Source organism: Ctenocephalides felis, unplaced genomic scaffold (genome assembly GCF_003426905.1).
Source record: "Ctenocephalides felis isolate EL2017-DRISC unplaced genomic scaffold, ASM342690v1 CF-g0.4_SCAFFOLD_01604, whole genome shotgun sequence".
NCBI lineage: Eukaryota > Metazoa > Arthropoda > Insecta > Siphonaptera > Pulicidae > Ctenocephalides > Ctenocephalides felis.
In genome coordinates this window covers 36,139,536-36,163,210 of record NW_020537758.1, presented here as the reverse complement: position 1 = coordinate 36,163,210, position 23,675 = coordinate 36,139,536, and the positions used below count along the sequence as shown (strand labels likewise).

Below are 23,675 nucleotides of genomic sequence, written 5' to 3'. Positions count from 1 at the left end.
ATCTGAAATAATTTCAAATGCAATTTTATTATATTATTATAAAATAATTGCTTTCGAGTGTTTATAGAACTGTTGCAATTATTTTAGGAGAAAAATTGATATCATTTATTGTGTATTGAAATTGATATATTTATTCATCTATTGTTTTATATTAAAAGATATTGTGGTGTATATATATATTATATATATATATATATATATAATACACGATTTTATGACATAGTTCACGGAAATAAATATATAAAATAAATAAGTAGTTTAATAACAATTAAAAAAGTTTACCAGTCCCTTGGTACCAGCTACAAAATCCTCTTCTACACCTTCAAATCCCATTCTAAACAAATTGGACGCACAATTGCTGAAAACTCTAAAATTGATTGAAGCTTTAATATAGCTATATCCTGCGCGTAGTTACCTTGAATGTCATAATATCTGAAATGTTCTTTTTTTTTTAATTGAACACTTTTAATACATCGAAATTACTTGAATTCATACGTTGGCGGTATAAGTAATCTATCTATTTCACTATATTGTGCATAATTATCATTTATATTATCCCAATCTTCATATATTTTACCAGCCACTACAGTGAAACGAGATTTGTCTATACGGTTCAGTGTTCCAGGCTCATAAAAACAGTGAGCAGCTATTTAGAAAATTATAGTTAGATTTCATAATATAATAAATGTTTTACATATGTACCTGTAATGACAAGTTTGTTTGTCACAATGCTCCCACCGCACCAAATTCCATATTTATTTAAAACATTTAAATCTTTGAGATAGATTCCAACATGCCAAGGAAAATCTTGAAGACCTGCGTCTTGCCCTTTAATGACAAGCGATATACCTTTAGGTCTTGCAACGCCGCATTCTAAAAAATAAATATATTATGTATAAAAAAAAAACTTATATTGTGTAAACTAACCAGCTGTACATCTGTATATGCTGTAATCCCAAGTTCCATCTTCTTCACAACTTACGAAATTATATTCTGGATTATATGGTAGTCTATAACCTCTCTTGCAACTTAAGAAGGCTTTTGTGCCTGATTTTACAGGCTCATCACAAGGCACAGATAGATTATTATAAATACAATTCAATTGAACACTGCTCGAAGTTAATCCTTTGCATTTTTCTGTTGGATAAATTACAAGAATTTATAACTACATTTAATTATTTGGAAGAGCTCGCGACATGGGCTTTAAGATAAAAAATGCTAATTTTTAATTTATATACATTTTGCACGATGATAATCTAATTTTCTGATCTAGATTAAAATTTGAATGTTTTGAAAGTTTTTAAGGCTATTCAGCAAATACTTGATCTAACAATTTAAATGTGAAAAATATAACCTGAAATTAACATATCAATAGTCGACTACCTGTTTTGATTATTGTTATATTATATTATATTGATATAAATCTTACTTAAACATTTTGCTGTTGTAGACCATTGGCCATTAGTACAAATGCCGGTATCGTCTCCAATTAATCCAAATCCTTCGTTGCAATTAAATTTAATTACTGACCACTCTGGAACTTTTGTACCGGGATTCGGAATGCCATCAAAGCCTCCAATTACATATTGGCCATTTTCGAGGGGTGGTGGTATAGTACACATTTGATTGATGTTACTAAAATTACAGTAAATAAATAAATATATATTGATATATATATATATATATATATATATATATATATGTATGAATGCATATATACAACCAATATACTCACGACGATGATGAAATTCTGCCACAAAATATTGGTTGTTCCACTTCATTAGCTGTGCTCTTCAAGAAAAGTATAGATTTTTAATAACAATAATCCCTTATTATAAAGTTATGATGCATCGTCTGTATTTTCATATTTACCAAGACATCTTTAATCCAGTGAATATAATTCGAAATATCTGTGAGCAGAATTATTCCCTGAGTAGTTAAACTTATAGATACAATTCCGATTAAAGTTTTTGGTTCCGCATATGGTTTCATTACACCTGACCCTCCATAACCATAAAATGCACTATATGGTTCTAAAAATTCATATATTCATTATTATTAATTATGATTATTATACAATGTTAGCTATAATTGAATATAAAATTTTTACCCGCGTTTGGATTTCCAACACATATGTTATTTACTGTGATGTATTGTTTAAATTGGTCGTCACTCTCATCGATGCATTCCAAAGCTGGTAGTAAGGGAATTATTACCGGTTCAAGTTTTTTAAATTCAAAATCTTTATATCCTGTAAGCTAAAATCACCTATAAAAATGTAGGCGGAGCAAAATCTGTTCATATTCTATTTTTCTATTAAGTATGCCAACTTACCGTATAATTAGTTCCTTTTGGTAATTCTGTAGGCCTATTATCATTATTAAGATCAAGGCAAGCCGGTGAAATATATCGATTAAATTTAATTTTATCTTTTAATATAATCGCACCTATGTCGTCTCTGAAATTTGTTACAATACCACGGTATCTGAAAAAAAAATTTCATAAGTAATATACACCAATAAAAAATGGTAATTATTGTCGTGAAACAAACTGTAACAGTAAAGAAAGAAATGATATTTGAGAGTAACCAGAGTGACCATCGCAAATAAAACTGAAAGCCATTAAACTGAAATTGTCGAAAAAATGAGATTATATTATCTCTAATTGCTATTATATTATCTCCACATAGTATACATACTACTTACCATTTACCTTTACATTATTTTACTTGATTTTTTAAATTATATAAATGAAGTAGAAGTCCTTTAGTCCACCTTTAGTTTTTGTAAAATGCGAAATAACTTTAGAGCTACAGCAGATTTTTGCTGCCGTTTAACGACAGATATAAAAATATAGATATTATATGTATGGTCTAGTCTGGCACAATTATTTAGTGAAAAACTCAACGTATCCCAAAAGGTCCACTCTGGTTACCAACTTCTCATAAATGTTAATTCAATAAACTACTATTAAAACAAATGCAACTATAGGCATAGTTCATAGAACCATGAAGTCATTTTTTCACACTCCATGCAGTACAAGTTAATATTTATAATTATGATATGATAATATTTCAAGAAACTTACAAAGGAAATACATTTATCTGTTTGACTTCGTAATATTGAGCATATGGTGTATTATATAATGAATCGTTCCATTTGTAAAGGCCTGTACCAACTGCTACCTTAACATAAGATGCATTAAATTTCGCTGCTTTAGCTTCATCATAAAGACAATGTGCAGCTAAAATAGAAATATTTAATTAATAACACAATTTTTTAATATTTTCAGAACTTTAATATCAATGATGAATATATAGTTGCATACTTACACGTGATTATTACATTATCGGAAAATAATTGTACCACCGCAAACAATTCTTGGCTCATTTTTTGGTTTGTCATGAAATATTGTAGCAAACCACGGATATCGCCCAACATCACTTTCATTATCCAGAGGATTTACATTCCCACAAACTGTACAAAGTACAATATAAAAAAATAGCTTCCAAAACGATTATTAAATACGTTTGCTTATTTTTTTAATAATTCAACAGATATATGGTTCACAAAAATAAAAAACATTCAGAAAATTATCGAAGAAAAGCAACTCTTACTTCTACCATATTATTATATATTTTTTACAATAATTCTTTTTGTATTCTCATAAAACAGCAAACATGATACAGCAATATCTTATAGGCTTCTATTATATGAGCAGAAAATATTCAAGTTAGAATAGAAAAATTTAGTTTAGAATTCACTTCATTAACAGGAGTCTTTAGTTTTAATTTACCATAATTTAGGGCAAACTTTTACACTGGCACAAGTTGCTGTCGCATCCTATCAAATACTTTCATATTAAAATATTCATATATTTAAATAATTGTATAATTAACTTTGCTGTTTTCTGAATAAATAGTAAACAGCTGCTTTTGGTCCAACTGATGATCCTTGTTTTCAAAAAATATGTACAGTTACTTTTGGGCAAATATCCAAAAATGATTTCAAATTAAAATATTTTCATCACCATCCTGTATTATTATTTCACAAAAATATATAAAATTTATTATTTTACCATTCATCGCAGGCGCATTACATTTATTTGTTATTTTATTTATAGATTTTTTTTCTCTGCTTACCAGGCTGACATGTAAATGGACACTTGTCCCAAATACCATCTTCTTCGCATTTGATACTATAAAAATCCAGGATCTTCTAATTGCTGGTATCCTTCCTTGCAAATTAGATTTGCCCTGGTACCAGGAGACACGCGTCGGTAACAGGATACACCGCGTCTTTTGGAGTCCTGGCACGTTATGGACAACGAAGGCAAAGAAAGTGGTTCACATGTCCTACAATAGAAAATAATTTTAAAATTTAAAATTTGCAGTAATTTTACACGTGTTTTCTAATTTAGTACAATATTTTTTGTTCATAAATTTAATTTAATATAGCAAAATTTATACCTGTTGGCAATACATTCGTTACCGGAACAGTTTGTTGTCTCCCGACGAAGCCGAAATGAATTCGCTAAAATTTAATTAAACGTCACATTACTTTATTAAAACATATCACTTGTTATTTTCTACCTGTTATAACACAGAAAACACATAATATAATTAGCTGATGCACAAACATCCTCAATCGAAGAATATACAAAACTATTTGACTCGAGATCAAGGACTGTTTGCGCTTTGTGTACATCAATTATTTATTTATTATCATTATGCCGAAGTGTCTGTCGTTTGGATACAATCCGGTTTTGCCAATACATAGATGCAATCATATATTTGAATTTTTAGACGTCATCTTGGACAAATATGTTTAGTTTTTAACGATATCATTCGCAGAAACCGTATGGCAAAAATATTTTTTCTAGTCGTCGGGACTGGTCTGCCCTTCGGTGGTCGACTTAATAATTTTAGTTACGTAATATTTGCCATTGACATTCTAAAAATCTAAGTTGAACTTATTATTTCTATATAGGGGAAGAACGGATAAAATGATATGGCTCTTAATTTTCAATCATATTATTTATTTAATTATATTATAACTAGTCTCAATGGTTTTTACTCATTTTAGATTTATTTACTGCCAGTAACATAGTCTCGTGATTAAGTAGGAACTTTATTAACATATTAAATTAAGCATCTAATTACAAAACATGTTTTGTCTATATAATACATACCGAGATACTAATTGTTAAGAACACAGTTCATATAAATCACATCATAATGAGCACTTATAAAGTGAGAAAAAAAGAAAAATTCATTATGTGATTGCAATGTACGAGTGGAAAAGGTTTTAACAGATTTCAAATTTTTTTCTTGGCTTTAAATGAAATACCCTGTAGTCCATTGTATAAGTAGTCGTTTTGCCCAAAAATGAACAAAATGAATAAAAAATTGAAATTCTATTCAATGCCTGATAATTGCAATGGAATACATCGAAATCACGGACATGAGTTTATTGATTTTAATTGAAATAATTACAAATCACAAATTAATATAATATAAAATAAACGAATTCCAGAAAAACATGACAAAACCACCTTAAAAATAATCTATTGACTATTGGCTTTCTTCATATTATACATATGGAAACGTTCCTAAAACTAGTCAATTTTTAAATAACACCACTGTGTCATTTTGTCTAATATATTATTTTGTACGCATTGTCCCTGCAACCATGAATATATTTTTTCATTTGAGTTTTCCCCATGCCTACTTATTTAGACACATCCACTAGTTTTTTTGTTTCGCTTTCGTGTGTCAATCACAATAAATTAATTCAAATTTTAATTTTCGTATCATGACTTACTCATTGTTTTTAAAAATTTATGCTAATCTGATTTGAAACAAAATCAAATCAAACACACACATTTTTATACAAACACAATTTTATATACATTAGTTTTTTTACATAATAAAGTAAAATGTATAGTCGTAGCACCAGAGCGGACGTTTCATCAAATTTGAGGACCCGTGATAAATCCAGCACACCTTTTCCAAAACCTTCATCGTCAAAATCGAGCATTCGCTGTAATAGTACCTCCGAAAAATCCATCAACTTTGTACAGGTTGGAATTAATGTATTATTGATACATATGAATTATATAGGTGCATATATAATGAATAAAATTTTAGGTAAGTAATTATATATGTCACCAGATATATCTTCACATTGAAGCATATATTTTTTCTATATACGTTGAAGTAATTTTAGTATAATATATAAATGAACGTAACAATACATCATTTAATTTAATTTTTTACAAACAAGTACAATTTTCGTTGTTTTTGACACTTTTATGCTAATCCTAAAAAAACAGCTAGTCCGATTCGATCGATTTTCATCGAATGGCAGTATAACTTATTATTAACTTCCCTAAATTTTTCCAGAAAATTTCATTTTCGAATTTTTTTTAATTTCATATTTCTTCGAGTATTGAAAAAATTCTAAATAGCTTGATACCAAAATTGGAGAAAGTAAGTGATTGTGTCAAAAGATTTCACTTTTTGTCGAGGTTTGTTCCCAAAACGGCTAAAACCGACATTGAAAATTAAAAAGTCATTCGATGAAACTCGATATAATTAGTTATGAGTTACCATTGGCCTTTAGAATTAGCAGAAAATGTCCAACTTTGCGTCGATGGTTTAGCCAAAACTCTTGAACCGTTGTTGGTTGGGAATCATCGTATTTATTTTTTAAGGAAGTTTTGGTTATTTATATTTAATTAAAAATTATAAAAATGTTTTGAATTTTGGAATAATAAGCCGTGTCAAAATTTGAAAATTCTTTTGTCATAATTTGTAAAGTTGCAATCGCAATTTTGTTGATCTTGATTATATACATCGGGAAGTCTTTGCAACTTGTCTCAAGGTAAAATTCCACTTAGAACTATTTGAGAATAGTTCTGGAAATAGAATTGCGTTTACATACCCACAATTGCATATCTTTTCCATTCGTGAGAGAATTGCTATTAACATCGTTAATCAGAGCCTGAAACAAAATGTATTATTATTGATTACTGGTTTGTTATGAATAAATAAATTATATTATTATATTATATGATATTCAATGTAATAACGTAAAACTCGATATTAATCAAGTTGATTGTGTATTTGCTCTGCAATATAAAAATATAAATAGCAGTAAAAATATCATTGAGATCAAATTGTGTTAATTTACATTTACAATAATTATGACATAAATAATTATAAATGAATATATTATTATTTATAGCAAAAGGCAAAGCCCCGATCAACTCTGACTCTTCGTCGAGAAACGCTTACCACATGTGGAGGCACCGATAATTGCGGTGACACCAAAAAATGCCTCAAAAGTAACAGCAGCCGTCCAGGCACCAGTTGTGATGTCAAATTGGATACTTCAGATGATTCTGAGACGGAAATCAGTGAAGATATGCATTATGCCGGATTGTCTCAATCTTTTGATTCTATGAAGATAGGTGGTAAATAGGAAAAAAATAAAAAATTAAACCAACTGCAAAAAACAACCACCGTGAGATGACCTTTATATTTTATCGTACCACTTTATTTACCTTGATTTTAAGTTCCTGTTGATGATTTTGAAAATTGAGATGCAATCCTTTTATGGCCCTTTAAGTTAAATGACTTCTTATTTACACAATTATACAATGAAGGACTGTCTTAGTCTTAACGTATTATTAATCTAAAATTATTATAAATACATCAATTTAATAAGTAATATACTAATATGAATTAATTCAGTAGATTATTATGAAATATATACTAAGAGTAATATAAAAAATTTGAAAATATTTCCAATTCAAATTACTTAGTTAGAATTAGATGAGAAACAATATCCGTGTGTTACGGAACAAGTTAAATAATGATCTTATTAAAATATATTAGAGTAAAATTTCACTTTAATTTTAAAATTAATTTACGTTTTATTTTTTCAGGTAGTAAGACTTCTAGTTTTCCAACAGATTATCACACTTTACGATACAAAAACGGAACTAGATCATCCATGACCTTCTCTAATACACGCATGAGGGAAATTGAGCGTCACAATGCCATTTTATTAAGAAAGATTTTAGATAAAAAGAAAGTTGCTCCCCCAAAACCGATGGTCAGTATTAAGTAGATAATTATATAAATATTAATGATAGAAATTGCCTATGTTTTGTATTTTTTTCATTTGGACTTAAATTTCGTAGAATTACATTTGTATTTTAGTATAGAATTGATTATTGCTACACGAAAAAACAAATCCCAAATTTGTCCTATATATCAATTAATATCTTTCATACAATTTTTTTATTTGTTAATATTTAGATGATTTTATTTAAAAGAAAACACCTTATTTAAAAGAAAAATGCTGATAATGATGATAACGTACAAGTATTTTTCACGGCGTCCAAAAGTGGAATTATTATTGTCTATTCATCGTTAGAATAAAGTTATTGATCTCAAAGTTACTTAATTTATTAAACTAATTTTGGAATATTTTAATTAATATTTTTATTTTTCAGGCTCAAAAGCCCGTCAAGGCGTCTCCTACGGTGGCCAAGACCAGACACCGCACTCAACGTCAAATCAATCTGGAAAATGCTCTTTTAGATAAGCGTCTTCGAGAGGCTAAAGCAACCACCAAAACTCGAAATACTGAATAATTTGTAAATTTACTGGTGTTTTCAACATTTCAAGATTTTTTTTTAATTTTATGACGTTAATTCATACAACGATTTTATGCAGCTTTAGTTTTTGAATAAAAATGTTTTATAAAAAACAACTAACACCGATATTAATAATTTAGATTACTGTAGGAAATACAGACTAGTCGATTTTAACACGTTAAGCGTCATGTCAACCATATAGGTCTGACACTAATAAGTTTCACATGAATCATGTCAGACTTCGATGAAAAATTGTATACTTTTCTGCTATTTAAAAGTCCTAGCCTTTTGATGATAAAGCATTTATAAACTATAACTTGATATATTATCGAATACAGCTGTAAAGGCTAATGTTGTTGTCATCTGTAAATAAGGGCAAGGTAACAAATTAATCAAATTAAAAAACAAAGATTAATTTGAAATCTATTTTTATTACAGACTTTTCGATATTAGTTTGTAATTATTAGTGAAGCATACAACATATAGTGATACAATAACGTATATTAATTAAAATTATTCGAATATTCTAATTATGACAATTATACTTATAACTAAAATGCAACTTTTTTCCGCACCACCCATGAGGTAAAGTTGCCAGGCGCGTTTTTTTTACTGTGGTATCGCCACAGTTATAGATACATTTCATATTTACGTATCTAACATTTCGGAAGGAAATGGATATTGTGTAAATACTACTAAGTATCGATTACTGCAGCCCTAATCCACCTAAACTAACTTATAAACTAATTATACCTAATTTACATGCTAATTATACCTAACTGACCTAAGTGTTATGCGAAAAGAACCCCGCGAGATCACCTAATGTTAACCCAACAATTTCGATTTTTAAAAGCGAAAGAACCTCTCGTGAAAAAGAAAACATTAATATGAAAATTATACTGTAGAATTAAAACGGTGATGTAAATTTACAAAAAAAAAAGTATTTACATGATGTACCCCCCTCGATCCACCATGTAAACACTTAAAAAAAAACTTTATAGGTTCCCAGCCTATAAAGCTTAAGTACAAATTTTGTAATTTGTAATTATTAGTTAGAGTTTTAAAGAAAAGCGCGAAAAATATAAGAAAGGTTCTTCCACAACGCCAACCCTTTGAGCTCTAAACAAAAATACGCGAACAACCCCAAAAAAAGGTACGACCGGAGATATTAACGTGAAAAAAAAATACGCTAAGAACTTTATATAAAAAAAGTATGACCAAAAATTTTGCGTGCAAACGCCCCTTAATTAGATCTTAACTAAATATATTATAATAATAATATAATATAACTTAGTAACTATTTAATAGTAATAAAACAATATAACTAGTCTTTTCTCACATTTCATATCTTCTCACACTTCATTCATATGCACATATCCTTGAATTCGGTAGTGATCTTTTGCAGGTCCTGTTTAGTCTTGAGCAGGTAAGTTTCTGGCAATTTTCTTGGAAAGTGATGGACAACTATGAAAGAAAAATTTATTAATTAATATATTAAATTACTCAATGTTAGTAAAAGTATTCGAGCGAAAATTTTACATCAATACAATCAGAATTAATCGAACTAATAATAAAATAATACTAAGGTCTTCTCACATTATCTCGAATGTGGTACCGGATGTGTGGTGGATCCTGGTGATCTAGAGTACGGAACTTTCTGAAATCTTTTTCGAAAGATATCTGAAACAAGATCTAAAAAAACACAAATACCCATAAAAATAGGGGTATAAACATACAAACGGGGCCCCGGTAATAATAATATTTAATAGTTATATACCTATCATTAACTAAAATCTAATTATTACTAATTACCAGAAAACCTCTACATATATGCGTATACTCCTGGCTCTGATTTGGCATTGCTGGTGGTGTGCGACGTATAAACAAGTTAATTCTGCAACGAGATTTAAACAAAAAGACAATTACTGGGGGTGTGCGACGCATAAACAAGTTAACTCTGCAACGAGATTTAAACAAAAAGACAATTACCCCTAAAAATAGGGTTAAACATATAAACGGGGCCCCGGTAATATTAATATTTAGTAATTATATACCTATTACTAACTAAGGTCTAATTATTACTAATTACCAGAGAACCTCTACAAATATGCATATACTCCTGGCTCTGATTTGGCAGTGCTGGTGGTGTGCGACGCATAAACAAATTAACTCTGCAACGAGATTCAAAAAAACACACAATTACCCCTAACAATAGGGTTAAACATACAAACGGGGCCCCGATAATATTAATATTTATTATTTATATACTTATTACTGACTAAGATCTAATTATTACTAATTTTTATTATTAATTACTCCTGGCGATGATTTGGCAGTCCTGGTGGTGTGCCACGCATAAACAAATTAGCTCTGCAACCCTGAAATGACAAGTGAATTAAGGAAATGAAATGTAAAATGATTTATAAATACTATTTGGTAGCCTGATTATAGTTTAAAGTTTTCTATTGCCCTGGTACTTCAAATCAGTGCACGTCTTTTCCTGACGGTTGTAGTAGCAGTTCTTGGTATTTATTCTCCTTGTATCACCAGTTGAGGCCTATTTGCACCAAAATAAATATTTATTTTATTAATTTTTCACATAATTTGTGGTTTTGTACAGTCATACCTTTTTTTTACTTCAAACAGCACGTCTTTAAGTTTTCTCCGTTCAGGGAGACTCATTGTGCAATTACAAAAATTTTAAATGTATTTGATTAAATTATATTCATTACATACCATCAGAAAAAAATATTCAAAATAAATATAAGTAATTTAATAAACAGTTTTTTTTAATTTTTAAACGAGTAATTTGCATCCATGCATCACGAAACAACTAATAAAATAATTTTAAAAAAACATTAATATTATACGTACTAATTATAAGTTAAATTGTATGGGGTTTGCGTTGCCTCTGGGAAAAACATCGCAAAGGATCCATACACCAAATGAAGAAAAAATTATTAATCAATCAAGTTAATTTATTAACGAAACGCGAACAACTTGAACCTATCGTGGGGGGTAGGCGATAGGAACGTATTTAAACGCGTAAACTTGGATTTAAAAATTGTTTTAAACGATATTAAAATTACAGATAAGTTCTCGCACGAATAAAAAGTGAAATATGGACACAAATAACTCAATGCCATAAAAAAATAGATTTTTAATTAAAAATTGTAAAAATAATAATTAAATGTAAAAAAATGCACAATAAATCTCCAAAGTCATACGCCTCTGCGCAAAATACTATTTCAAACCTGAAACCAACAAACAATACATTAGTAAATAAAACTAATGCTTGTCAACTGTAAATGTAGAATTTATAATCAAATTTAATGTTGTCAATAGTTTTGCAAATACCACCAAATCTACTATAAACTTAAATTAATTTTTTTCAATTATTTTATATTTATAATATTGTTTGAGAAACAAAATATAGAAATCAAACAAATATTTACACAATATTAAATTAAATGTCATTAACAAGGTACACGCTACAATCTAAAGATGCATTCGATAGTGTTAATTTCTAATTATATTAAATTATAAAAAAAATTGTATTAAATATAAAAGGTAATAAATATAATAATATTATATTAAAATAATATAGTAAGTATAATAATATTATAATAAAATATAAAAAGTAATTTAAATCGTTTAATATAAGAGAGTTGAATATTTACTTTGATTTATTCGAATTCTTTCATTTACAATTCAATAGTAAATTAAGTCAAATAGAATTAATCACAACACAAATTCCATGCCATGTATTCGTAACTGAATACACTAAGTTATTACATAATATGGATTATTTTTAAAAGACTTACCAGTGTGATGTCGATGCCATGAGCTCCAAAAACAGAATGATATGATATCGTCTTTGGGATCGGGTTATATAGGGTCGAAAATGCGAAAATTGTTACCAGATGATATTAAAATTCAAAAATTATTATCTAACGGAAATAGTTTTAGGAATAGAATCATAGAGGGTGCAATACAAAAGTAAATAAGCAATTGTGACTCAGTCACTATCAAAATTGCTATGAAAGGTCAAAAATCGGCTCACATAACATATAAACATATATAATTATAATTATTTTATTTATATTATAACAAATCAGATTTTCTCACGAAAACATGAATTTACACCTATTTAGGGAAATTAGCATAAAAATTTCAAGTTTTATTAATTGAACTGAAAATTAAACTGTATATTTTCGAAAATTAATATTTCCAACTTTGCACATTAGATTTAACACGTTTTATATTTCCATTCAATTTGAGATTAGATTCGTCAATAACGCGTTGTTCCTGTTTTCTTCTCTTCACATTTGGAAAATTTCTGGCGGAATCTCTAGGCTGGGGTATTGATGTTTTGTTCCTGTTATGTATAATTTGCTTAAATAAAATACAATTTTCTCTTTCAATTTGACGAACTTTCGCAGTGGGAAAGGAAACACTGATTTTCGAATCTGCAAAATTTAACGAAATGTTTTAAATAATTTTTGAATTTTTTCTTTCTTTATCAGGTCTGTATTATATAACTACCATATAAATCGACATATGTTTCATATTTTCATGCCAAATACAAATTTTTGCATATTATATCAAATTAATCAATTATTACCTTTATATACTGGCAACTTTTTCCTGTTCTTTGAAGATATTGATGATTTGCTCGAAGGTTGGACTTCTACTTTACTATAAATATAACTATGCGGTAGAAATCTTAAGAATTTATAACATGAAGATTGCAAAATAAAAAATAAAATATTTTCTCACCTGTTTCTTTTATTTTTCGCCTCCGAAGCGCTGGAGGAAGCTTTTGCACGTTTCAGGTTAGTTTCATCCATGTTCTGAAAGTCGTCCTGTGCAATTGGAATAACGCTCTAAAAAAAACATTAAAAAATAAAGTGAAATGATTTTCTTCAAATCGATTAAATGAATTGCATACCAAATACTTATCAAATTTTTCTTCAATTTCCGTTTCTCTTATGACCATTGCCGCCCTAAAAACCCTAAATAATACTAAAAACGACCAAATTTAAAAAATTATTCACAATTTTGCCCACACGTAAAACAAAAACTATAAAAAACAAACTCGATTTTTGGTTTAATGTCAAATTCTTTTATTAATAAAAATATTTTTTGGTTCAATCACAACAATATGAAGAAGAGTACAATAAATAAAACATATAATAAATATTGTGTATTTATTGTAACACGTATTGGCACAAATCATTGTGTTGCTTTTTTAAAAAAGATAAAATAAATATCATTAGACACAGGACATTTCTACATTTCTACATCAGTGCATTTTATAATAAATTTGTTAGAAACATATGCTTATAGTAAATATTAGTAAAATATTCGCTATTGCACTTATAAATACAGTGTTATCTCGATTAGCCGGCCCTGAGTTATACGTATTAACAATTTTCGGAGAGACTATATATTAGAAAAAAAATTAGACGTACTACTTTAAACCATTAATATATATTCTATTTCATGATCAAGTTTTCAATAATTTCAAAATTATTTATGTCTCTTAAACAGTGGCAGTTTGTATATTTTTTCTAATGATTTTTTAGATTTATTATCCGAAAGACTGTTAGCAACAATAAATCCGGTTAATCGAATATTAATACAAATATGTATAAGCTGTTCGATGATATAATCAAAAACTTATATCTTAATTTTAAGTCAAGTTAAGTTAAGGCTTGTAGAACTAATGCTAGCTATAATTTAAAGACTACTACTCACAAATAAGTTATGCTAAAATGAAATCTAAACTGTTATTCTTGTGAGATGTGCTGCTAAAAAGTAAATATTTACTCGCAAATATAATCAAAATTGTATGTATTATAGGAAAATGGAAACCTTTAAAATTTCCGCGGGAATTTTGAGAATCACTTGTATAGACATTTATTTTATCATGAAAAGAATAAGTATGAAGAATTTAGTTTTGAAACAATCATTTAAGTCAGCCTAAAAATTCCGTTGAATATTTAAAAAAAAATATGTATATGAAATGTGTAAGGCTTGATTGTTCATATATTCACTATTGGTGCAGTTAAACTGCTTAAGGCTTATGTTTAATATATGGCTTTATGTGATTTATATTTAACTAGAAGTATATACTTGTAAATATCTGTATACACAAAGTTTTAAAAAATAGTTTTAAAATTTATACTATTTTCGCCACATACGACCTTATCAAGTTAAATACGACCGAGCAATATAACATCGCCAGTTTAAGATTAAACTTAAGGTGTTGCTTTAATATTCTTTAAAACATTAATTTCAAACACGTTAAAAAGATGTCAACATCTTTGGATTAATACTTATAGTGAATACATAAATACTGTATTATATCATATATAATGTTTATCACATACAAGCATGTAAGAATGAACTACTTAGCTCTATTAAAATAATTCCAGCACAATTTGAAATAAGCGCAGAAATAACATTGACTATTCGAGCTATAACTTTAATTCTGTTCCTTAAAATTGAAATTACTATTATGATACTTTTAGTACATAATATACTCGTTTTTGGTTTATTATATGTATCACAGAGATGAAGCTATAAATTTAAGGCCCAGGATTATCCTCAGAACGTTGCTTTTTGGTGAAGGATAAGAAAACTTGTTCTAGCGTAGTTTGTCCTAAAGAATAGTCTTCGATGCCAAACTGCGCTTTTCCTGATTCCATAACACCAAACATACGCGACCAAGGAATGTCAGTTGAAGGAATGTAGTAAGTTAATAGACATTGATGTGATTCTCTGAAAATGAGCAAAAGGTATGTGTAATTTATGAGATTTTCTTTTGGCGAGGATAAACAAAAAAAAACATGTAATGTTGAGAGTGCGACAGGTTCTATGGAAAAATCACATGATTGATTATTAAAAAACGCTGAGTTGTGTTTGAAAATTTTGTCGTGCATATTTCTGAATACGATCAATCACAAATGGACAAATAAAATAATATATAATTCATCTTACTTCAGCACAGCTGTCGGGAAATTATCTAAAATAAAGCTGTCGACAGCTCGCATGCAGGCATCCATATCAGCTGCTGTTTGGCTGGACCGAGGGCGTGATCCTGAATTCATTCGGGTCAAAGGAATTGTTTCAGTTGGTGAACGATCACCATGTTCTAAGGAAGCCATTCTTTCTATTTTATTCTTCTTTAATTTTACTATTAACGTGTAACCTGAAATAAGAGTCATAAAACTATCAATATTTCTCTAACTCCGCTAAGAAGATGTGTCGGCGTACGACAAAGTCGGATATATTTATTGTTAACTGATATAAAGCAAACAGTAGTTAATTATGTGTCGTAATAATTACGTTGTAGGATAATAGATATAATGAATAAACTAAACTTAAATCGAAAAAAAAGTTCAGAGTGACTATAGATAAATAAGTATAAATGAGAATGACGTTTTTTCTTTACCTTTAGAGAATTTATTCTTCAAATGTTGCGTTGAACCTAAACATTTAAATTCGCCATTAACCATGACAGCAAGCCTGGTGCACAATGCTTCACATTCCTCCATACTATGAGAAGTTAATACGATACAAACACCATTATCTCGCATTCGACATACAGCATTCCATAAATGACGCTTTGCAGCTGGATCCATACCTAAAGATGGCACAAAATTATTTTAGTTCTGTAGATAAATGTAATGTTAATATTAAAATTCTAACCTGTAGTTGGTTCATCCAAATAAACAACTGAAGGTTCTCCAATCAATGCTATAGCTGTACTTAATTTTCTCTTGTTACCTCCACTGTATTCTTTAATCTGAAAAAAATGATAATTAAAATATTGGTAAATTTATTAATTGAATAAAAAAATGTTACTTACCTTTTTATCAATGTGTTGATTGAAATTCAATTCATGTGCTAGTTTTTTCGCCAATTTTTTCGCAGAATTTGGAGGCACGCCTCTTAGAAGACAAAACATTATTAATGTTTCTCTTCCAGTTAATTCGTCAATGAGGGCGTCGAACTGTGGACAGTAACCTACGGAATAGGAATATAATTATATTTTAATTGCACATAACCAACAAATAAAATTCATTTCATCATTCGTAAGCATTTCATAAAAATGATCGAGTAAGCACAAATAAGATTTAAGATTAGAGATACAAAAATACAATATTTTACCGATAACTTGATGAACACGTTTCATGTCAGTTTTTAAGGACATTCCATTAACCCAGGCGTCACCATAAGATATCATCTCATCGCCGGTCATCATTTTGAATGTGGAAGTTTTACCGGCGCCATTTATTCCCAAAAGGCCAAAACATTCCGAATGTCGTACACCAACACATAACTGGTTTACAGCAAGGAAATCTTTGTAATATTTGGTAACATCTTTTAATACCAAAGCATGTTGTGATATTTCCGAATGGCTAAGAGCGCGAACCATATCTTTTTCAACTTGTACATCCGAATCTAAAACACCATCTTCACTCTCGGTCGGCGGTGCAGCTGAAACGAGTAATAAAAATTTGATAATATATAAAATAATATTAAAATGTAATTTTTTAAAATTCATTTGAATATATTTGAATTGAATAATGATTAGATTTTTCAGTTATGTGCTGTGATTTGTTTTTTTAATAATGTGCAAACTAATATAAAAAATACAGTCGAGTACGCAAAGTCCTGCATACTGAAGACTTTACACTTAAGTGCCGTCTAAAGAAATTTATTGATGCTTTGTATTAACTTTTTTTTTAAATATCTTGAGAACTAATATATTCAGATTAGGAAATGATTTTATGAATTTCGCTGTGTAAGAAAAATATATTTCTATCAGCTACTATGAACGTCAAAATTTAATATTAATAATACTCCAAATAGTACAATTAATGTTCTCGAATGTGCAAAGTGCATCTCGAAATTCATGCAAAGTGTAAATATATTGTTGGATAGTAGTAGATGAGAGTGAATGATTCAAACAACGCAACACACTTCTATGTTCAAATATTGTGCTTGATTATCTCGTTATTATTAATTTTTCTTACTATTTATTTGAGCTGATATCAAATCTGTCGATTCTGCAGCAACGTAAAAAAACATTTAATAATAAACATTACAAAATATACTAATTAATTAATATCACTTATTAGAACCTTTTTTTATTCAATAACATATACTCACGTTTGTAAAGATTCCGCATTCTGTACAATGCTTTATGACCAACTCTGTACTCCATCAGTATCAGGAAAATAAACAAGAAAAATCCAACTAAAGCAAAATATACAAGATTTCTACCAATTCCTGGTGCCTCCCATTGGAAGAAAGTACCTTCATCTAGAAAAGAATATTTTACATTAAAACATCTAAAACTAAAAAAATGTTATTATGATTTATATTTAGAATATCAATTATAATCAAGTAATCACAGAAGACAAACTACCTACCATAGCAACATCCCGATCTAGAATTAAAGGCACATAGTTGTTCTTGCGTAAGCCCCGGAGCGGCTTCTAATGCCAATTGGCAAAACTGTAATTAAATTAAAATTAAAATAATATTATAATACAAGAAATAAATGAGTATTATTTTGAACCAAAATTTGTTATATTACCTTCATGAAACTACTTATATCGTTTAAGTTCTTGAAAGCTGAACTGACGGTGTAATGGGGTATTAATAGGAATACCCAATGCAAAGCTCTACCTATATGATCCAACTTCAAACTAGGTTGATTTAAAATTTCGACAACCATAAATGTAGCAACACCTGCGATAATTAATAATCACCAATGCAATTAGTTTAAAATTTAATTAACTTATATAAATAATAATTGAAATAAATATATTGGTACATAACTTCAAAAAAATAAAAAACTATATGTTACCTGCAAATATACTGATCAATGTCATCCTAACAAATCCTGTTGAAGGAATATCGAAAAGGAAGGATGTGACATCAGAGGCAAGACTGAGTATCCAAACAGTAACAGTACGAAAAATGACCGACCTTCGAATGGAATACAGTTATAAATGAAACTAGTATAGAAGTAATTAATATTACTTAATATTTATGAATATTAATTTAATTTATTGATATTAGTTAATAATATTTTCCATAAACAATTTTTCATTGAAGAAGCAAAACTTTGTCGTAATCTAGCGTCAAACGAATAGAGGATAAATAAATTTAATAAATTTATTATTTAATTAATTAATTTATTATTTCTATCAAAAATATGAAAAAAATATTCTGTCATCTCAATGATTTTGATATTTTTACCTAATTCTGAGCCAGTAGCAAAACCGTCCTGTTGGAAAGGCGCCACAGTAATGACCCACAATAATGCTGTAACGGTGTAAGAGAGGAAATCCCAAAAAACTGCTCACCCAAAAAACATGTTACTTCTACCCCTGATACAAATTGTAGATGTTTGGCTTTGCATACTCTTTCCTGCAATGAAATTGTATATGTATGGATAATTACTTTGATTTATCGATATATTGTTTTTATAACGATGGAAAGTTCTATAATCTCATAGATTATACAATAATCGAAATTAAATACGTGACTTTTATTATACTCCGACCAAAATATTAAATTTTACTTGATTGAAAAAATACTGATTGTATGTTTTTTGATAAAATCAAAAAGCACATACTATAAGATTACAATTTGAAAGTAAAAGTAGGAGTATGATATTGTTGCAATAGTTACGATACTTGTAGTGCAAAAAAATGAAGGTTTACAGTTTATGATTTCTATATAAATTTAATAATTAATTTCTCTCGATCGTACATATGTTTCTATCACAAAAACTTCATTCACATCGACGATAGACATAATGTGTGCTTTTTAAATAAAAATCAGTATTAGAATCGAAACGCTTATAACAAAGTAACTTATATACTTATCTAAGATGAATAATAAATACAATAAATATATTAATAATTATAAATATATTATTATTAAGAATAAAAAGTAAAATAATAATACATACTGACGCAGAAGAGAATGTAAAAAGCTGCAACAAAAGCCATAGAAAATCCAGTATTGAATGCAAGTTGGAAACCCATATTGTTGCCAGTAGACAATCTTTTTATCTGAAAAGAACATTAGAAAAATATTTGAAAATAATTACTTTTAGGATAAACGTTTCTTGCCTTGAGAATTAAAATACGAAAAAAATAAGTTATAAATGAAAAAATAATTAAATATTTCATAACTGATCTTATTGGAAAACCATATAATTTATTTCATGTTTTTAACCTTTGTATCTTGTGTAAAAGGCAATGGTTCATTTTGAACTTCAATTCCATATTCCGCATCTTTCATCAGGCCCTTTAATATTGCATTGTAAGCCAAATTCAGAGTTAAAGGTAGTGCATGGTATGGTTGGTTGTTGAACCATGCTGTGACTTTTGCATTACTGGATCCTACAAAAGATGCCCCAGCTACGTATTCCATATTATATGTTGGGATTTTTCCTTTTATCTAAATGATATAAAAAACAAACATTCAAAATCACTGTTCATAATTATTTTTTAAATTTAAATTTAAGTACTTACCGCATTAAGTACATGTTTATTCATATCAGTATCAGTTGTGACTTCATAACTATCCTTCGAATTACCTAATAATGTTATATAGTGCTCGATCATTTTATTCATAACTTCGCTATTTGAATTATTTTGTAACACTGTCATTGTTTTGTCGTATTTACTCAAGTCTATTTTTAAGGGCGGCAAATCTTCGTCACCTGAAAAAATATTTAATAAAATTTAATTGGCCTTTATGAAAAATCTAGTATATTAATGTACTTACCTCCCATAGAACGAGCCACTATAACAGTAATGATTAAGCAAGCAATAAGTATAATGTTTTGAATTAAAAATAATAACCAATTTCTGTACCAGATGATAAATTTTTTTATCAACATAGCTCGGAACTGGTTGTAGACTAGTGAGGTTCCTGATAGTAATTTTACTTGGCCTCCTGAAACAAATAAGAAAAATCACAGGATTATTAATTTTTAATTCAAAATTAAGCATTAACTGGCATTAACCTTTATGGTAAGTTTCGTTATGTTCGACATCTGTATCATTATGTATGCCATTGCCGTTTGTGCCATTTGAAGTATCAGAATCTGATGAAGGTACATCTCCACTATGATCCGCGCCGACTTTCATGAATACTTCTTCTAAAGTTGTTAATGATACACCATAACTTAAAAGTCTAAGTTGGCTAGAATGATTTTCTAAATCGCTCAACATGCTCTCAAATACATGACTCTGTCGTTCATCTGTGAATGAAATTTTTTTTTAAAAATCGAACGCTGAGTAATTCGAAAAAATTACAATTATATCAAAATTACCTAGAGAATACGATAATTCTGTTCCAATATCGGTCTCAACTTTAATATCCGGTATATATTTCGAAGCAAATCAGTAACTTTGGTAACCTCACAGCCAGTGTCTTTGACAATGACCAAATGATAACCTGCCCCAAATTTCTTCTTCAAAAAGAAAGAAGATCCAGCGCACTTCAATTTGCCGCCTGCCATGATAGCAATACGATCACCTAGCAAATCAGCCTCGTCCATGAAATGTGTGGACAAGAGAATAGTACGACCTGAAAGTATGATCATAATATCGTTACCATTATTAGCTAAAATTTAAATATCATTTCAAATATATATTATAGTGAGGACTGACCTTTTTTTCTCTGACTGTAGTAAATCCCAAAGAGCTCTTCGTGCTGCAGGATCCATGCCAGAGGTGGGTTCATCACACAAAACAACTTTGGAGCCTCCGCATAAAGCGACACCAACTGATAATTTACGTTGCATTCCTCCTGACAAAGTGGATGACGCACAATCTGCCTATAATTAAAACGTTTTGCATCATGTAGGAGAATTTAAATTTTTCGAATGCCGGAATTCGAAAAGGTACTACATAAATAGCGATAAACATACCTTAGGTCGAAGTTCTAGCAGGTCAATATAATAATTTACTTCTTTCTGAATGTCAGCTCCTGAAACGCCTTTTAATTTAGCAAAAAATAATAAATGTTCTCGTACTGTAAGATCACCAAATAAAATATTGTGTTGCGGACAAAGGCCTAAAGAATCACGTACACCGCTGATGTCCGTTCTGATATCATGACCATTTACTGTAGCAGTTCCAGAAGTTGGAGGAAACATACCTAAATAAAATCAAAATCAAAAAATAAAATGTGAATTTAGTAAAGTGAAGGATAGTAAAATTTACTATCGTCAAATGATATCCAGAACTATATTTTTTCTAATAACTTGCCTGTAATCATGGACATTGTAGTAGTTTTTCCAGCACCATTATGACCAAGCAAAACTGTTATTTGATTTTCAAACATATTTAAGTTGAGACCATCGACAGCAACTTTTTTATTACTATATATTTTTCCTAATTGTTTTACTTGTATTCCAGCTTTTAGTCCTATAGGGTCAGGTTCAATTATGTCGTCGTGGGCAGATCTGGCTGATGAAATGTCTTCTACTCCTGTAAAAACAATTTAGATATAAAATTTTTATGCACATGAAGTTTGTATAATATATAGTACACATAATTTTTGAAAAATAAGACTTACCTTTATAACTTTCTCCGCACCAGTAGCTAGCAGTGAAAGGGAAATACCATGGTTGAGGAACCCCATATTCTCCAGGAAATATAGCTTCCACGTATAATGTAATCAAAAAGTAAATAATGCCATCTAAAACCAACATCAACATCACATGGCCCATGTAAAAATCGTCGTCAGGTGTTACTGGTGCCCAGACATTACTCCACTGTACACCTGCGGAAAATAAAATAAACTAGTGGTGCAGGACAAATTGTTAAAACATGACATATTCCGTATAAACATATATTATATGCATTCAAGATGATGGATGATAAGTGAAATATAATATTGTCTTTATATTTTTTTTAATTTCATGCATAATTATATTATATTTGAAAATTATACCTGCTCCGGTGCCTTCGTGCATGAGCATCAATTGCATTCCATAAGCCATGGCCGTATTTCCAGCAAGACTTGCTCCGATTTTTTGGCCCAGACTCATCGATTCATATTCTTGTTGCATAAACAAATAAGGTGCATAAGACAGGAACCAAGCTAATCCTGATATAGCTGCTGCTGTATTAGCTATAAGAGAAAAAAAATCACAAATAATAAATCGTGTTGAAAAAGTTTTTGGAAACGATCGACCGGCCAAATACAAAATAAGTATTTACCTTTGGAAAAGAATACACTTATCATAAAAGAGAAGGTAATTGAAGAAAACATATATAATAGAAGAAAGACAAACAAAACCGTTCCATCAGCATGCGTGAAAACTGCCATATCGGAATCAGCGTACCATTGCACCTAAAATAAAAATTAAAATTCATTTTAGTATTATAAAATTCAACTTAATTTAAAATTTTAATTTAATATATATATGTGTGTAATGATATAAACTCACCTTAACAAGGATTACTATTAAAATACATGAAACTGTCGTGAATGTGAATGTTTTAATAAACCACGCCGTCCAATGCAACCAATTTGGTAAACCCATGATCTTCATTGCTTCTTTAAGTTGTAATTCCTTTTCCGCTGTCACCACCTTTACATTGTAATATGTAATAAAATTCAATCTAATATAAATACAATTATTTAATTTGTTTAAAAAATACCTTCACGGTGTTTGTACATGTGTATACAAAACTCAGCATTATTACAATCGAAATAAACAGATTGCAAAGCTAGAAGTAAAGGATCATCAATATATTTCGGGTACGGGTAACGATTTATTTCTACCAAAGGTATCGAGGCACGGTTTCCTGCATGATGCTTGACAAAAGCCTATAATGTATATTATTGAAAAATTAATAATAAGTAATATAATACTATATAAATATGATTATTATACTTGCCATATTTATCATAGACTGAAGTATAAGGAATCCTTCTGAGGCATAACCTGGAAC

At 29.1% G+C, this 23,675-nt stretch overlaps 2 protein-coding genes and 1 long non-coding RNA gene across 3 annotated transcripts in view; all 3 read right to left on the bottom strand.

Annotated features, from left to right (window-relative positions):
• Positions 1 to 560: 560 nt before the first annotated feature.
• On the bottom strand, positions 561 to 1,063 carry LOC113372308. The gene is made up of 3 exons (XR_003366753.1): positions 928 to 1,063; positions 703 to 873; positions 561 to 646 (listed from the first exon to the last, which is right to left on the bottom strand). It is a non-coding gene; the product is annotated as an uncharacterized LOC113372308 (long non-coding RNA).
• A 243-nt stretch (positions 1,064 to 1,306) lies between these two features.
• On the bottom strand, positions 1,307 to 3,449 carry LOC113373679 (serine protease gd-like). The gene is made up of 8 exons (XM_026613960.1): positions 3,332 to 3,449; positions 3,087 to 3,243; positions 2,335 to 2,485; positions 2,111 to 2,258; positions 1,873 to 2,033; positions 1,736 to 1,791; positions 1,430 to 1,635; positions 1,307 to 1,326 (listed from the first exon to the last, which is right to left on the bottom strand). The coding sequence occupies exons 1-8, from the start codon at positions 3,447 to 3,449 to the stop codon at positions 1,307 to 1,309; spliced, it is 1,017 nt and encodes a 338-aa protein (XP_026469745.1).
• Positions 3,450 to 15,201: 11,752 nt separating this feature from the next.
• LOC113373678 (ATP-binding cassette sub-family A member 3-like) overlaps positions 15,202 to 23,675 on the bottom strand; it is an 11,400-nt gene continuing 2,926 nt past the window's right edge. The window contains 30 exon segments of the mRNA XM_026613959.1: positions 15,202 to 15,453; positions 15,673 to 15,883; positions 16,127 to 16,318; positions 16,384 to 16,480; positions 16,544 to 16,701; positions 16,846 to 17,175; positions 17,851 to 18,003; positions 18,114 to 18,198; positions 18,281 to 18,435; positions 18,554 to 18,625; positions 18,628 to 18,675; positions 18,949 to 19,044; positions 19,047 to 19,121; positions 19,667 to 19,769; positions 19,936 to 20,160; positions 20,235 to 20,425; positions 20,491 to 20,661; positions 20,732 to 20,968; positions 21,041 to 21,103; positions 21,106 to 21,300; positions 21,385 to 21,547; positions 21,641 to 21,870; positions 21,981 to 22,202; positions 22,291 to 22,497; positions 22,669 to 22,848; positions 22,938 to 23,070; positions 23,168 to 23,311; positions 23,382 to 23,435; positions 23,437 to 23,550; positions 23,622 to 23,668. Of these exon segments, the coding sequence (XP_026469744.1) occupies positions 15,261 to 15,453; positions 15,673 to 15,883; positions 16,127 to 16,318; positions 16,384 to 16,480; positions 16,544 to 16,701; positions 16,846 to 17,175; positions 17,851 to 18,003; positions 18,114 to 18,198; positions 18,281 to 18,435; positions 18,554 to 18,625; positions 18,628 to 18,675; positions 18,949 to 19,044; positions 19,047 to 19,121; positions 19,667 to 19,769; positions 19,936 to 20,160; positions 20,235 to 20,425; positions 20,491 to 20,661; positions 20,732 to 20,968; positions 21,041 to 21,103; positions 21,106 to 21,300; positions 21,385 to 21,547; positions 21,641 to 21,870; positions 21,981 to 22,202; positions 22,291 to 22,497; positions 22,669 to 22,848; positions 22,938 to 23,070; positions 23,168 to 23,311; positions 23,382 to 23,435; positions 23,437 to 23,550; positions 23,622 to 23,668 (4,544 nt within the window). The 3' untranslated portion in view covers positions 15,202 to 15,260.